The 16,924-nt window shown below is 46.5% G+C and overlaps 1 protein-coding gene across 1 annotated transcript; it reads right to left on the reverse strand.

Moving 5' to 3' along the window:
- Positions 1–1,179: 1,179 nt before the first annotated feature.
- On the reverse strand, positions 1,180–16,885 carry LOC106565478 (tubulin monoglycylase TTLL3). The gene is made up of 13 exons (XM_014132700.2): positions 16,765–16,885; positions 14,446–14,518; positions 7,052–7,143; positions 5,872–6,037; positions 5,264–5,319; positions 5,055–5,183; positions 4,723–4,837; positions 4,232–4,357; positions 3,964–4,147; positions 3,647–3,792; positions 3,073–3,316; positions 2,416–2,851; positions 1,180–2,234 (listed from the first exon to the last, which is right to left on the reverse strand). The coding sequence occupies exons 2-13, from the start codon at positions 14,459–14,461 to the stop codon at positions 1,446–1,448; spliced, it is 2,499 nt and encodes an 832-aa protein (XP_013988175.1). The 5' UTR covers positions 14,462–14,518; positions 16,765–16,885; the 3' UTR covers positions 1,180–1,445.
- Between the last annotated feature and the right edge of the window lie 39 nt (positions 16,886–16,924).

Raw genomic sequence — 16,924 nt, forward strand, 5'->3', positions numbered from 1 at the left:
TCCACAACGTGTGTCAAACTCATTCCATGGAGGCCTGGGTTTTCGCTCCATCCTTGTACTCGATTGATGAATTAAGGTCACTCATTAGTAAAGAACTCCCCTCACCTGATTGTCTAGGTCTTAATTGAAAGGAAGAACCAAAAGCCTGCAGACACTTGGCCCTCGAGGGAATGAGTTTTGACACCCCCGCTCTACACCTATCCCTCTCACAGAACCAGGAACCTCCACTGACCCCTGGGTCTAGGGCTCCCTTGTGTGCCTGCTTGCCCCTCAGGTTGTCCTTTCTCCCCTCTACAGACCCATATCCTGACCCAGCACCTGCAGCAGCCCCAGCTCTAATCCAGATCCCGGGTTCCAATCCCAGCACTAGACCACCAGTCAAGGCGCGGAGGAGGGACCAGACCTTCACTCGGAGCGAGCAAGCCACAGGGGAGTCCTACCATTGAACTCTGGGGCTCCTTTGTGGGCCTGCTTGCTCCACAGGTTGTCCTTCCTCTCATCTACAGACACAGATCCTGACCCAGCACCTGCAGCAGCCCCACTTCTCGGTTCCCGGTTACTGTTTTTCCCGTTCCCCAGTCCCAGCATCAACCCCTGGTCTCCAGTCCCAGCCCCAGCACAGTTTCCAGTTTTCAGTCACAGCACCAACCCCTCTGACAACCCTGGACACAGCAGCAGCCACCACAGCGCTCACCCCATCCAACCAATGCCATCCCATCCCAACTCAGACCTCACCCCTTCCCCTCCCCCAATAAAAAGACACAGACAGACCGCCAACCACTCCACCAGACCAACCACTCAGGATTAAATAAAAAAGACAGACAATATCTACATTCAGCATTCAGACAGGCAAGATTTACATTCAGCAACCATTGTTAAACAAATAAATTAAATTGTGATTTCTTTTGTAATCTGCTTTTTTTCCTTGTCTACTTTTGAGTTAACTGATTGGTTGTTTAGGATATATTGACTAGATATTTCCTGAAATGGTTGAATACCTTTTTAAAAACTTTTTCACTTGAATGCCATTTGAATTATCTATCATTTATGTATAACCAAATACAATTACCAATACAGGAAGAACCCAGTTAACAAAAACTCATCCTTAGGATCACTGATAGTGATATCTGCAGGAGGTCCTGTATGTGTAGTCTAACACTGAATACAAGACACATTAACTTCATAGATGGAAAGTCTTTATTTCATGTTCTATTTAATTTTACTTTCAAGACAAATAAAATTCCAAAAGTGAGTAAGTAACACATGATGACAGTTCTTCAAGACAAATAAAATTCCAAAAGTGAGTAATTAACACATGATGACAGTTTAAGAGATCGTTTCCTCCCTGCAAAGCCCCGTGTGTCAAGTACATTATGACGTTACCCATAGATGCTAAGCCAAAGTCAGTTTTGTGTTTTCCCTTATGTTTCAGATAAGGATTTACGTCAAGAGGATTTGGGTCCTCCGCTGGCGCAGTCTCCTTTATAGGTGGCCATAGCCTGCCTGTGGAAGTGGGGGAGGAACTGGTGTATGCGGAGGCCAGGGTCGGAGGCCAGAGTTGGGCAGGGCCCAGATAAGGGTTCTGTCAGTGGGCTGGGGCGCAGGCCAAAGACCTCCAGGGCTGGGATGGGGCCGTAGAGTGTGGGCAGGCTCCGGGTTGGAGCCTTGCGTGGTGGTCCCAGGGAGGACTGGGGGAGGAAGGGTCGGGCGGTGCGGGGTCCTGGGGCAGGCCTGGGGTGGGGGTTAGGTTGAGAGGGGTGGGTGTCACCCCCTAATATGCCACAGGGGGTGCTAAGGGAGTGGGACAGAGTCCTGGGTACCAGGCGGAGAGGCCAATTGCTGCTCAGACTCATCCCCAGGCAACGAGCCCTCTTCTGGTGCTCGCCGTGGAGTGCCAGAGGGCGCTCTGTTGCCATTCTCTGAGACAACCTCAGAGTAGGGGAGGTGTGCTGGCGCCCCAGAGCTCCACCCTCTTCATCTCGTTTGTGGAACCTATTCCCCCTTAACCCTGATTGGTTCTCTTTGCCCGAGGGGCGGCGGCATGGGGATGGTCTATGACTGGAGGGTTTGTCTTCTGCTTCTGGGGCTGACTGGTTGGTACGGGTGTGAATGTGTGTGGTGAGAGGGGGGTCAAGGATGACACGGATTCTATGTGGGGGCAGTCGGGGTCGTCTTAGTGGGGCTCCCTCCACCAGGAGGTTAACTCCCATGTACTGAGGGACTTCAACTGTAGCCTGGGAGAATGAGGAAAAGAGATATGTTCACACACTCCTGATGGGGCCTGGGTATTATTCATGCCTTATAGTACCTGGGAATGCTTTGCATAGTCTGCATAGACTCATCATATGTGATCATCAAGCTTGTGTCCGAATGATCTGCATGTATGTCTGTCTATTAATATATCCTTGGCCTCACCTGTTTGTAGATGAGCTGAAAGCCCCCTGTATAGGCACCAGGGTCCGCCCGTCGGTCCAGCACCACCTTGAGGGTATCCAGCTGCACGGCAGGGCAGAGGCGGGCGGTGACTGCCGTGGAGGGGGCCATCGTAGGGCTGGCGTTGATCTCCAGTAGCCAGGGCCTCAGGTCCCGACCCAGCATGAAGTCTGCCCCGTAGAGCTCAAAGCTGCCCCTGCGCCCCTCCACCAGGTCCTGGGCAGTCTGGAGGGCGTGGACCACTGCCCGCTGCATCCCAGGCACCACCAGCGCCCCCCACGATGCCCCCTGGCCCTGGGCACGCAGGAAGGCCCGGAACTGGGAGCACGACCACATGTTGTCCTTGGGCACCTCCGGGTGGCGCCATTGAGACGGCTGGAAATGCTTCTGAATGGAGTTGTTGCACAGGTGGACTGAGCTGATGGAGGCAGAGAGAGAAAGCGAGAGATGGACAGAATGGACTATTGATATTTTTGGTATTACTGCTCTAGAATACCCCTTGATAAAGGAAAACTGATGTGGATCAGGTAAATAAGCAAGTTCTCTCTCTCTCTCTCTCTCTCTCTCTCTCTCTCTCATTCATTCATTCTCCCCCCTCCACCTTTCACACTCACCCCCCCCCCCCCACTTCTCTCTTACCTATCCAGGGTCTGTGTGGAGTAGGGTTGGGTGGAGAAGCGCAGGTAGCACTCGCGGTAGAACCACACGGTCAGGGGGTTCCAGTCTGTGACCAGGAACCACTGGCGCAGGTCGAACTTGGTGGCATAGACCAACAGGGGGCGCTCCAGGTACTTCTGCACCACCCACTTACTGTCCTTGATTAGGGACGGGTCACTGTCCACCAGCCTCAAGATCTCCTCCAGGCGATTCATACACATTATACCTGGAGGGGAGTGGGAGGAGGAGAGAGAGGGTGATTGAGAGGGAGGGAGATAGTGGGGAGAGACAAAAAGAGAATGGCATATAAGATAGGAAAGAGGGACAACGACAACGAGAGGGAGAGAGAGAGAGAGGAGTACAAGGAAAGAAAGCGGGGGAATGAGGGTGTAAGGGTAGACATTAATAAGATATGAAAGAGAAAGAGTTACAAAAACACATGAACGTTAAAATAAACATTAACATACACAGCAAACCCTATGACACACACCCAACCAGCCCCACGCATCATATCAACTTGTCCCTCAGACACACACACAGACAGAGCCAGCCTCACCCCTGCCCCGTGACTTGGCCCCTGGTTTGATGATCCAGATGTTGTGGAGGCCATCCGTCTCCAGCTGTGGACACACCTGTAGTCTATTCAGCATGGCCTGACAACGCTCCACATACACACCACTGCCCTCAATCCCCACACCTTCACTACGAGCACACACACACACACACAGAGAGAGGGAGGGAGAAACACAGAGGGGGGTATTTGAACCAAATACCTTAGTCGAGTGCTAGTATGTACCTATGGGTTAGCTGAGCAAAGACAATGAAGCTATGAATGACTAACTAATAGCCCTTGACTACACACAACACACTCACTGGACGACCAGGTAGTAGTCATGCATGAACTTGACCCACTGCTGTTCTGTGAGGGAGGGTGGCGTTTCCATGGTGACATCAATGTCAATGTGGTCCAAGCTGTTGAGAAACTCCTGGCATACGTGCAAAGCCTTGTCAATCATTCTTGGACTGACCAATCGAGTTGCTCTGCGTTTCCTAGGGCCTGGGGAAGACGTATTGGCTTGACATTGAGAATGGCACAATGTATTGCAATTTATTGTGTGTGTGCAGTATATCACTCTGATACCCTCGGATTGTGACAAGTTCTCTTCCACCTTTTCTTCCTCTGCCTCTACTCGCTCTCTTCCCTCTCCATCACTCCGTTCCACTATGTGCTGGAGTAGACTAGTACATGCGGTCCTCCTGAAGTCTTCTAAAAAAGTGGATGAGAGAGAAGGGGAGCGGGGCCAGAGAAAGAGAAAGAAAGGATAATGAAAAATAGGATTTTTTTCAATTAGACATTCATAATAAACATGTACTATACAGTAATGTTGACTGTGAATTGGGGATGGAGAGGTGCTTGCAGAAGGACAAGTGCCTTCAGGGAGAAGTGGGTAGAAGGTCTCTCTAACCACTGATACAGGATCAGATACTGTTACATTCCTTTAATGGTTAAGGTTAGAGACTTTGGGTTAAGGTCATCTGATCCTAAGGGAAACTACTACCTTGAGCTATCACAGGAAGAAAGACATGCATCTTGGGGTGCAGGACAGAATGACAGTTAGAGAGTGACCTGACCAATGAAGGCATGTTTCTCATCGTCTGCCCCGAGCCTGTAGCATCGTGGGAAGAATGTGTCTGGGTTTGTAGCATCAAACCACTGAAGGTTCCTCAAGTTCACACACAGACCCACCTGAGAGAGAGAAAGAGAGAGAGAGAGAGAGAGAGAGAGATTATAATTACTCATATTATGTATCCCTGAATAAAATAGAATAAAGTAAAGAAAAGAATAGTAGGATAATAGAATAAAATAGAATAGAAGGGAGGGAGAGAGAGGCACTAGAATGTAGCCTGAGTATTCCCGTTATTTCCTTAAGTGAATTGAGTGCAATCTGTATTCAGACTGTGACCTTGGTGGTAAAAGTGCCCGACTTTGCATAGTGATTGGTCATCTGGTCCTTCCGTAACGAGCGGCAGTCAATCTCATCCCTCCGTGTCGTCCAGTAGAAGTATGTTGTTTCATTTCGCACCAGACGAGACTGGGGGAAGAAAGGGTGAGTGAAAGAGTGACAGGAAAGGGGAAAATCTAGCAATGACGCCACATCAAACAGCAGCTCACCATGAGGTCATACATGTCATCAGGGTCGTGCCCCCTCGCCCCCTTCACCCCTCTGTCTGAAAAAGAAGAGAGAATAAAAGTATGTAGAACATAGGACTAGACATGGGAGAAGGTAGTTGCTCCTAACCACTGATACAGGACCAAATATTTTTGAATCCCCCTAATGGTTAAGATTAGGTTTTTAGTAGGCTAATCTGATCCTAGATTTGTGGTCGGGGTCAACTTCTTACTCGAGCGATGACAAGCTCTGTCCTGACAGGAGAGTGATGTGTGCGGTGTGACATATCTTGGTTGATGTGGTATGGGCTCAGGTTGTATCTTATTCTTAGGACTAGGAGCATCCTACCGGTGCTCCCATTACATTTACACTACAGCTATTAATCTAAGTGCCCTATCCATACCATTAGCAGGGATTCTGCTTTACCTTATACTGTATGAGTAGGCTCAAACTTAAAACTGTTGAAGTCTCTCTTACAGCCTTTGTGGACTACAGAATACCTCACAAGAGCAAGTTTCTTCCTTGAAAGTTTCCTTGCCACTGTCTGATTGTAGGTTGACAAATGTATTCAAACCTAATGTGCTTGCCCAATGAAGAGCTTCCGTCTTACCGTTGCCATCATTACTGTCATCCCCATCCTCACCATCGTCTTCACCATGACAATGGCCTGCTGGTTTTGGGGCGGGGCGTGGCAGTCGACGCTCCACCCAACCTCTGGCCTGCAAGGCAGCACGGATCACAGGATAGGGGCCCTGTACAGAGAAAACCCTCCGCAGCTGAGAGAGAGAGAGAGGGTAGGAAAGTGTCTTTAGGTCAGTTGGTCTGCAGCCCTGATCCAGGAGAGCTGCAGTGTATGAAGGCTTTTTCCTCTAGCCTTTGGATCAGGTGTGAATCAGGTGCCTTAGTGCTGGGCTGGAGCCAAACCCTGCATACCCTGTCGCTCTTCACTGTGGCCAGGGTGGGTGACCACTGCTGTAGGCAATGTGTTGGTTGTGGTGTGTCTGTTGTAGGCCCAGACAGTGGTTGTGTGGAGAGAAGAGACCAGGGGCCTCATGCACCCCAAAAATCTAAAGGGGACCAAAAAAGTATGTGAGGATGGCTGAGGGGCTTCTCTGCTAAAATCTTTTTTTTTTTTTAAAGGAATGGGAGTCTTATTCAATACATTTAGTTTGCCAGCAGCATACCACCATGCATCCCACTGCTGGCTTGCCTTTGACGCTAAGCAGGATTGCTCATCATCTGTCCCTGGATGGGAAACCAGATGCTGCTGGAAGTGGTGTTGGAGGGCCAGTAGGTGGTGGTCTTTCCTCTGGTCTTATGCCCCAGAACAGTGATTGGGGACATTTCCCTATGTAAGATGTTGTCTTTCGGATGTCCTGACTCTCGGTGGTCGCTAAAGATCCCATGGCACTTTTTGTAAGAGTAGGGGTGTTAATACTGGTTTCCTGGCTAAATTCCTAATCTGGCCCTCATACCATCATGGCCACCTAATCATCCCCAGCTTCCAATTGTCTCATTCCTCCTCTCCCATGTAACTATTCCCTAGGTCATTGCTGTGAATGTGTTCTCAGTCACCTTAAATATAGAAATATAAGTTATTGCTTGCTTTTCTAAAGTCTACCAACCTTGCCAGCATGCAAGATAGTTAGACAAGCTAGCTACTCTAACTTGATTGATAGCCTGAAATGGCTTCTTGGTAGCTAGTTAAGAGGTTGGGAGATTGGGAACCTAACTTTGTGCCCCTGTGCTCCCTATGGGCATGACGCCTCTGAGAGAGACAACTGTCTTACCTGGACAGCCTTCTCCACCAGAGCCTTGGCAGTCTTCAGCCTGTCTGGGTTTATCTCTGGCAGGTTAAACGGACTGCAACGCACTCTCCCCTCTATGGGGGAAAACAGGCATACATTTAGTATACAGTATGGTGTCAGTGGCGTACCACAGTTTTGCGGGGCCCCTCGCAAGGTCTGAGAGAAAATGTTGCTGTTTTATTGTCAGTAGTACAATAAAAAAGTATTAAAAAGTCAAGTAAAACAAAAACACGACAAATAGAAATAAGAAGTAAGAAGTAAGTAAGCTACAGTGGGGGGGAAAAAGTATTTGATCCCCTGCTGAATTTGTACGTTTGCCCACTGACAAAGAAAGGATCAGTGTATAATTTTAATGGTAGGTTTATTTGAACAGTGAGAGACAGAATAACAACAAAAATATCCAGAAAAACGCATGTCAGAAATGTTATAAATTGATTTGCATTTTAATGAGGGAAATAAGTATTTGACCCCCACTCAATCAGAAAGATTTCTGGCTCCCAGGTGTCTTTTATGCAGGTAACAAGCTGAGATTAGGAGCACACTCTTAAAGGGAGTGCTCCTAACCGCAGCTTGTTACCTGTAAAAAAGACACCTGTCCACAGAAGAAATCAATCAATCAGATTCCAAACTCTCCACCATGGCCAAGACCAAAGAGCTCTCCAAGGATGTCAGGGACAAGATTGTAGACCTACACAAGGCTGGAATGGGCTACAAGACCATTGCCAAGCAGCTTGGTGAGAAGGTGACAACATTTGGTGCGATTATTCGCAAATGGAAGAAACACAAAAGAACTGTCAATCTCCCTCGGCCTGGGGCTCCATGCAAGATCTCACCTCGTGGAGTTGCAATGATCATGAGAATGGTGAGGAATCAGCCCAGAACTACACGGGAGGATCTTGTCAATGATCTCAAGGCAGCTGGGACCATAGTCACCAAGAAAACAATTGGTAACACACTACGCCGTGAAGAACTGAAAGGTCCCCCTGCTCAAGAATACATATACATGCCCGTCTGAAGTTTGCCAATGAACATCTGAATGACTCAGAGGACAACTGGTGAAAGTGTTGTGGTCAGATGCGACCAAAATGGAGCTCTTTGACATCAACTCAACTCGCCGTGTTTGGAGGAGGAGGAATGCTGCCTTTGACCCCAAGAACACTATCTCCACCGTCAAACATGGAGGTGGAAACATTATGTTTTGGGGGTGTTTTTCTGCTAAGGGGACAGGACAACTTCACCGCATCAAAGGGACGATAGACGGGGCCATGTACCGTCAAATTTTGGGTGAGAACCTCCTTCCCTAAGCCAGGGCATTGAAAATGGGTCATGGATGGGTATTCCAGCATGACAATGACACAAAACACACGGCCAAGGCAACAAAGGAGTGGCTCCAGAAGAAGCACATTAAGGTCCTGGAGTGGCCTAGCCAGTCTCCAGACCTTAATCTCATAGAAAATCTGTGGAGGGAGCTGAAGGTTAGAGTTGCCAAACGTCAGCCTCGAAACCTTAATGACTTGGAGAAGATCTGCAAAGAGGAGTGGGACAAAATCCCTCCTGAGATGTGTGCAAACCTGGTGGCCAACTACAAGAAAAGTCTGACCTCTGTGATTGCCAACAAGGGTTTTGCCACCAAGTACTAAGTCATGTTTTGCAGAGGGGTCAAATACTTATTTCCCTCATTAAAATGCAAATCATTTAAAACATTTTTGACATGCGTTTTTCTGGATTTTTTTGTAATTCTGTCTCTCACTGTTCAAATAAACCTACTATTAAAATTATAGACTGATCATTTATTTGTAAGTGGGCAAACGTACAAAATCAGCAGGGGATCAAATACTTTTTCCCCCCACTGTATATACAGGTCAGTGCCAATACCATATTTACAATGTGCAGGGATACTGGAGTGGTAGGGTTAGATATGTATAGGGGTAAGGTGACTAGGCATCAGGATATACTGTATGATAAACAGGCTAGTAGCAGCGTATATGATGATTGTAGGTCAATGTGTACGTGCGTGTGTATAGAGTCAGTATGAATGTGTGTGCGTGTTGTGTGTGTGAGCAAATTAGGTGTGTGTGTGTGACAGTGTGAGTGTGTGTGATCAGACCTCCCCAATAACCCATCATCATGACCCTGACAACACACTCCGAACAGAAGGACGTTCCTCAGACGACTGTTCATGTTTGCCTCCCCACGAAGGAATCAATTCATAGATGGCACAAGGTACGTACAGAGAACTGCCCTCTTGGAGGCACTCACACCAAATACATGTACCACCTGTTGGTGAGTGTGCCAAGGCCATGTTCCCACTATCGCCCAGCCTTGCCGCCACATCGCTCCTCCTTCAGCACCAGCCCAGGCCACTGAAAATACTCTCCACCACACCCCTTCTCCCTCTCCATGTCTCTCCCCTTTCCTCGCTCTACACCTATCCCTCTCACAGAAACAGACCAGAACCAGGAGCCATTCTTCACCACACCAGAAGAGGCGAGGAGGAAGGACCAAAGCTCTAGACCTACGCACGGAGCGAGCATGCCACAGGCGAGTCCCATCACTAACCTCCGGGTCTTGAGTGTCCACTGGCTCCTCAGGTTGTCCTTCATCCCCTCTACAGACCCAGATCTGGCCCAGCACTATCCCAGTAGCCATTTTGCAGCAGAAGCCCCAGCACCAGATGAGGCGTGGAGGAAGAACCAAAGATCAAACCTCCACCCAGAGCGAGCAGGTCACAAGGGAGTATCACCATTGACCTCTGGATCTAGGGCTCCCTTGTGTGTCTGCTGGCTCCTCAGGTTGTCCTTCCTCCCCTCTACAAACCCAGATTCAGACCCAGTACCTGCAGCAGCCCTGGTTCCTGGTCCCTAGTCCCAACACCAGACCCAGCATCAACCCATGGTATCCAGTCCCGGCCCCAGCAATAGCACGGATTTCTAGTTCCAGCACCAACCCCTCTCGTAGCATACCCTCCGATTCGGATGACCATTTCCCAACGGAGAACATCACAGGTACTTCCTGTTTAAGCTTCTGCTTGTGCAGTATAGAGTTATGATCTGATTTGCCGAAAGGGGGGGATGAGGGAGGGCCTTTGTATGCTTGCTTGTGGATAGAGTAACAGTGGTTTTTATCGCTCCTAGTGATGAAAGAAACATGTCGAGGGAAGTTGGGTGTTACATGTCTTAATGAAGTGGAATTAAAATCCCTGGCAACAAGAAAAGCAGCCTCCGGGTTCATGGTTTCCTGCTTGTTCATAGCCTCGTACAGTTCATTTTTTTTCTTGTCCTAAGGAGGAATATATACAGTAGTCACGATAACAGATGAAAGCTCTCTGGATAGGTTGACCATCAGGTATTCCAAGACGGGTGAACAATGGATCGGGACTTCCACTGCACTAGAGTCAACACACTATTTGCTGTTGCTGAAGATGCATACCCCTTGTTATAGGTTTATTTTTTCCATGTATGTTTTGAGGTTGGACAATAGCATGTATAGCATGTTTTTTTATTTAACTAGGAAAGTCAGTTAAGAACACATTTTAATTTTACAATGACGGCCTAACACAGGACGACGCCGGGCCAATTGTGCGTCGCCCTACAGGACTCCCGATCACAGCCGGTTGTGATGCAGCCCGGGATCAAACCAGGGTCTGTAGTGACACCTCAAGCACTGCGATGTAGTGCCTTAAACCGCAGCGCCACTTGGGAGCCTCATTAGCACATAGGGTGCACCGATTGGTGTCACCTCGTTAGTGATCGGCAGTGTTGAGGATGTCAGGGATCCCACCATGGTTGATCTGTCCGAGACATTTATGGGTGATCCTGATTTCGCTAAACCTCCTGAGTTGACCTCTCCTTTGAAAACCCCAAAGGTGAGCGAGTTTGTTGGACCACTGAAGGAAGAGAGGGTTCCTACAGTTGACACTTCGATGTCTAGGAAGCAACTGATTGCTGAAAAGAGTAAAGATGTTTCCCTCTCTCCTCTTTTTTGCTGAAATATGTCCGGAGGAGTTTGAGGAAGTTCACGTGGGTTACTTTGACAGAGATGGTGTTCTAATGAAGAAATGGCATTCTCACACCACTTCTGGGCAAGACGATTGGCCCAGTGTATCTCAAATTGTCATTCCAGTTATACTTCAACAAGAGATACTGAGGTTGGCTCACGATGGTAGTATAGCATGCCATCTTTGGGTCAACAGGGCGTATGACCATATCTTGCATAACTTCTTTTGGCCTGGTCTGAAACAGGATGTTGTGGCTTACTGTAAATCCTGTCGAGTTTGCCAGCAGACGGATAAACCTAACCAAGCCGTGTCGGTTGCACCTTTGCAGCCTATTCCTGGTTTTGACTAACCTTTCAGAAGGGTTCTGGTGGATTGTGTTGGTCCTTTGCCCAAAGCAAAGAGTGGTAACTAGTTTCTCTTAATCATCATGTGCGCTGCCACTCGTTTCCCAAAGGCCATTCCACTGAGGAAAATCATGAGAGGAAAGTTACTATGGATATTGCAGGAGTTTCCCCCTGAAATCAGACATGTCCGTGGTAAGGACAACTTGGTGGCTGATTGTCTTTCAAGGGTAGGCAGTCAATTGGTTTTGTGTTTTGCGTTTAGCCAGTGTGTTGCCCTGGCTCACAATTTAGCTTGCCTGCATGTTGTGTCTTTTTGGAGAGGAGTTTGGTATTAGTTGCACTCATTCCAAGGGCACGAGCGTTACAGAAGCGTTAGTGAGTTTTTCAAAACTTGTGAGTTTTAGGCATCTATTAAAATAATATATTAAGACTGTAAAAAATAAATAATAAAATATATATTTGCAAAAAAAGTGTTTTGTCTTTTACACTGCTCAAAAAAATAAAGGGAACACTTAAACAACACAATGTAACTCCAAGTCAATCACACTTCTGTGAAATCAAACTGTCCACTTAGGAAGCAACACTGATTGACAATAAATTTCACATGCTGTTGTGCAAATGGAATAGACAACAGGTGGAAATTATAGGCAATTAGCAAGACACCCCCAATAAAGGAGTGGTTCTGCAGGTGGGGACCACAGACCACTTCTCAGTTCCAATGCTTCCTGGCTGATGTTTTGGTCACTTTTGAATGCTGCCGGTGTTTTCACTCTAGTGGTAGCATGAGACGGATTCTACAACCCACACAAGTGGCTCAAGTAGTGCAGCTCATCCAGGATGGCACATCAATGCGAGCTGTGGCAAGAAGGTTTGCTGTGTCTGTCAGCGTAGTGTCCAGAGCATGGAGGCGCTACCACGAGACAGGCCAGTACATCAGGAGACGTGGAGGAGGCCGTAGGAAGGCAACAACCCAGCAGCAGGACCGCTACCTCCGCCTTTGTGCAAGGAGGAGCAGGAGAAGCACTGCCAAAGCCCTGCAAAATGACCTCCAGCAGGCCACAAATGTGCATGTGTCTGCTCAAACGGTCAGAAACAGACTCCATGGGGTGGTATGAGGTCCCGACTTCCACAGGTGGGGGTTGTGCTTACAGCCCAACACCGTGCTTACAGCCCAACACCGTGCTTACAGCCCAACACCGTGCTTACAGCCCAACACCGTGCAGGACGTTTGGCATTTGCCAGAGAACACCAAGATTGGAAAATTCGCCACTGGCGCCCTATGCTCTTCACAGATGAAAGCAGGTTCACACTGAACACGTGACAGACGTGACAGAGTCTGGAGACGCCGTGGAGAACGTTCTGCTGCCTGCTACATTCTCCAGCATGACCGGTTTGGCGGTGGGTCAGTCATGGTGTGGGGTGACATTTCTTTGGGGGGCCGCACAGCCCTCCATGTGCTCGCCAGAGGTAGCCTGACTGCCATTAGGTACCGAGATGAGATCCTCAGACCCCTTGTGAGACCATATGCTGGTGCGGTTGGCCCTGGGTTCCTCCTAATGCAAGACAATGCTAGACCTCATGTGGCTGGAGTGTGTCAGCAGTTCCTGCAAGAGGAAGGCATTGATGCTATGGACTGGTCCACCCGTTCCCCAGACCTGAATCCAATTGAGCACATCTGGGACATCATGTCTCGCTCCATCCACCAACGCCACGTTGCACCACAGACTGTCCAGGAGTTGGCGGATGCTTTAGTCCAGGTCTGGGAGGAGATCCCTCAGGAGACCATCCGCCACCTCATCAGGAGCATGCCCAGGCATTGTAGGGAGGTCATACAGGCACGTGGAGGCCACACACACTACTGAGCCTCATTTTGACTTGTTTTAAGGACATTACATCAAAGTTGGATCAGCCTGTAGTGTGGTTTTCCACTTTAATTTTGAGTGTGACTCCAAATCCAGACCTCCATGGGTTGATAAATTGGATTTCCATTGATTATTTTTGTGTGATTTTGTTGTCAGCACATTCAACTATGTAAAGAAAAAAGTATTTAATAAGATTATTTCTTTCATTCAGATCTAGGATGTGTTGTTTAAGTGTTCCCTTTATTTTTTTGAGCAGTATATTTAATTGTTGACAGCCAGTAGACGCCATGTTTACATTGGAGAAGGTGACGCATTTAAGTAATTTATAATTTCAGTAGTTAACTCAAAGTTTTGCTGTAAATGTACAGCAATTTGTTACAGTGCATGTTACAGAAAAGCAGAGAATATTTCAGTTACGAGAGTCCCGTTGATAGCAAATCCGCGAAGGGAGTTGATCCATTTTATTATCAATAGACTGTACATTGTCCAATAGAATGTGGCCGGTTGTCAGCGTCAGTTACGTGGAGGTGAGGATAGAGTCAAGCGCAGGACACAGAACTGAGTAAAATAACGTACTTTACTCACGGAGAAACTTAAAATCCACGCAGGAATAAACAATCCTGACACAAACCAACTAACACGACGACAAGCAAACAATCACACACAAAACATACTGAGAACCAGAGGGTTAAGTAAGTAAATAATCATAATGAGACGGGATCCAGGTATGAACAATCAAGACATAACAAATGGAAAAAGAAACGTGGATCGGTTGTAGCTAGAAGGCCGGTGACGATGACCGCCGAACACCACCCGAACAAGGAGAGGCACCAACTTCGGCGGAAGTCGTGACACCGGTTTTCCCTTCACCTCTTTTCACCAGCGTTTCCTCTTGGATAGCCTGAAAAATGGGTTGTAAATTACACAAAGACCTCGGCGCAGAGTTGAAGTCGAAGCTGGAATTGAGGTTAGTAACGGTCGATCTGATGTTTAAAAGTTCTTGTTGATCATAAGAAATGGTAGAGGATACATTTTCTGCAAAATTATAACTAAAAAGCAAAGTGGCAGCCATACATTATGCCGCCAACATCGTGTGTGTGTGTGTGTGTGTGTGTGTGTGTGTGTGTGTGTGTGTGTGTGTGTGTGTGTGTGTGTGTGTGTGTGTGTTCTTACGAGGCATGTGCTGCATGCTGCTCTCAGGGTTGGCTGAAATCTGTCACTCTGGTGTCCCCTTCTCTCTGGTCATCTAAGGAGAGAATCGATAATCATCATGCTGTAGTTAGCCTACTATCAGCCAATAGGTCTGGACCTTTATGGCACAGGCATATGCAAGCTCTGATCCAACCGTTACTCCTAAATCGCCTAGTGTTGATTTTTCAGTGTAACATTTAGAGTGTTGATTCAGGTGTTAAATTAACACTCATTGCTGTAAATGAACCCAAGTGTGGGTATTAATAACCAGTGTTAAACCAAAACCATGGCATCATTACCATATTTCCCAGCATTCTCTATTGCAGGTTGATTTTTAGAATTGTTTTTGTATTGATGGATGAATTAATCTTATGCTACTCAAATAAATAACAAACATTTTTCTAAACTAATACAATCTGTTAATTGGACTTGTTGCACCCATTACTGAAATGTTTGTTTCAGTACAGATGGTTTAGGTAGTCTCATCATTTATGTTCCCAAACCCGGCAATCATTCTGAATGCAGGTTGCGGTTGGATATCCTCACTCTGGTTGGATTCCAATAAGAATTACACATCCCTTTACAGTTCATTACAATGTGACTTGCAGGCTGGAAAACCACAAATGTCAGGCCACTGCATTAGGGTAACATTAGGCTCTCAAAGCAGGACCTAAAAATTTGTTGTACTATTATTTAATTAATTACATGTATATTTAGGAGCTCACTTGGTGAAGGCCACAAGTCAGAAAACAGATGAATGCAACAACCATGTCTCTTTCACTAACAAATACAGTCTTGGGTTGTAACTACAATTCACTCGAACAGCAAGGCACTCTGGGAAATATGCAAATAAGGCTTTATACTAAGCAGTGTGTTAATTTAACACTGAAAAGTGTTGACCCGTATAGACACTGGACCAGTATTAAACTTAACAGAATCTGTGTTTATCTAACACTGGAGAATTTGCTGTGTATGTATACACCAAAAAAATGATACCCTTTTGTTTTTAAAGTGGCTTACTGGCAGCCAATTACCTGTAAGTTACTGTAAAGAAACAGGTTCAGTATGTTACCATAAATTCAAAATTAACTTTGGTTTACCAGTACATTACTGTAAAGTTTCTAACATACTGGACATTTTTTCAGCAACTTACAGGTTGCCAGTAAATTACCGTAAAAACAACAGGATTTTTTTTACAGTGTAGACTAAGCAGTCACTTCACAGAGTGAAGCCGACAGTGAAGGCAACTGCCGACTGATCTACAAATCACCTTGCATCATAAATAACTACTTATTAATATTTATAGATCAGTCAGTCACCATTTACCCACAATGCATCATGAATTTTACACTTTCAAACACAGCCACAGGTTCTGCTGTTAGCTGTCTGTAGGGCAGGTTCTCTTAAAATGACACAGCCAGTGGGTAGTGATCTGGGTCAGGTGGTTGTTAATCTGTGGCGAGCCGAAACAAACACTGTCACCTGTTTTGCCCAACCTCCATCCACCCACCCACTCTGGAGTGAATTATATATACACCCCTCCCACATGCACCTGAGGCTTTTCACAGACAATGGTCATGCTCACCAAAAAAACACATGCACACAAACAAAGGGCAGAAATCCTAATGCACAATGTTGACATGCAATTATTCTTACCTAGTTACAGCTACCTCGTCACCTAGCCCACTCAATAATAGAGATTAAATATGTACTGCCACATCTCAGACTAGACAAGTCTACAATAATTAGTTCATTATCAGGTATGAAAAGACACTCACAATATCTTCTCCCCCGATGAGCAATGAAGTGCAGTAATCTATATAGTCAGACAGTGAGTAGCCTATGGGCAATTCCATGGTAACGGAATTATGCTGTATGCCAAACAAAAAACATTGATTGTAAAGTATGACAATGACTACTTTCAACAATTTCCACAGTAAAACGAGAAAAAAATGTAATTTACTGGAAAAAGGTTTGGTAACAGAATGATGTTAAAATCTCCCTCAGTTTTATTCTGTTACCAAATGTTGTAGCTGCATAGTCCTTCCTGTAAATGTGTTTTAGTACAATGTTCTGTGGAACATTGGTTTTTATTTAGTATATATTTTATAGTGAAAAATAGGAGTCTCAGCATAATGCCATTACCATGCAATACAGAAAATACAAACATTCCCAGGCAATTAGTTGAATACAGATAATGGGGTTATTAAATATGTGGCAAATCATTTACCAATAAAAATATCTGTATCTAAGCTTCAAATATCATGCTCACGGTCATTTCTACACTCACTGTGAACTCACCTGTCCTCCCATGGTGCTTTTATTCCCCCAGCTGCCTCTTGCACCATTTTGCTTCCTTTTGACTGCCTTGACCCAACTGCTACCTGCACACCTGCGCAATCCCGCCTCCTGCCTCCTGCCTCAAGTTCCTACACACTGGGAGAATCTCAATTGCAGAATG

The sequence above is a fragment of the Salmo salar genome, chromosome ssa12 (assembly GCF_905237065.1).
Source record: "Salmo salar chromosome ssa12, Ssal_v3.1, whole genome shotgun sequence".
NCBI lineage: Eukaryota > Metazoa > Chordata > Actinopteri > Salmoniformes > Salmonidae > Salmo > Salmo salar.

What these genes read in the sequence shown, in the direction of transcription:
- LOC106565478 (XM_014132700.2), bottom strand. An exon ending in CGGGCACTTTTACCACCAAG is followed by an intron (nt 4,838 to 5,054) that starts GTCACAGTCTGA and finishes TCTCTCTCTCAG; the next exon opens with GTGGGTCTGTGTGTGAACTT. An exon ending in GAACTTGTCACAATCCGAGG is followed by an intron (nt 4,148 to 4,231) that starts GTATCAGAGTGA and finishes CGTCTTCCCCAG; the next exon opens with GCCCTAGGAAACGCAGAGCA.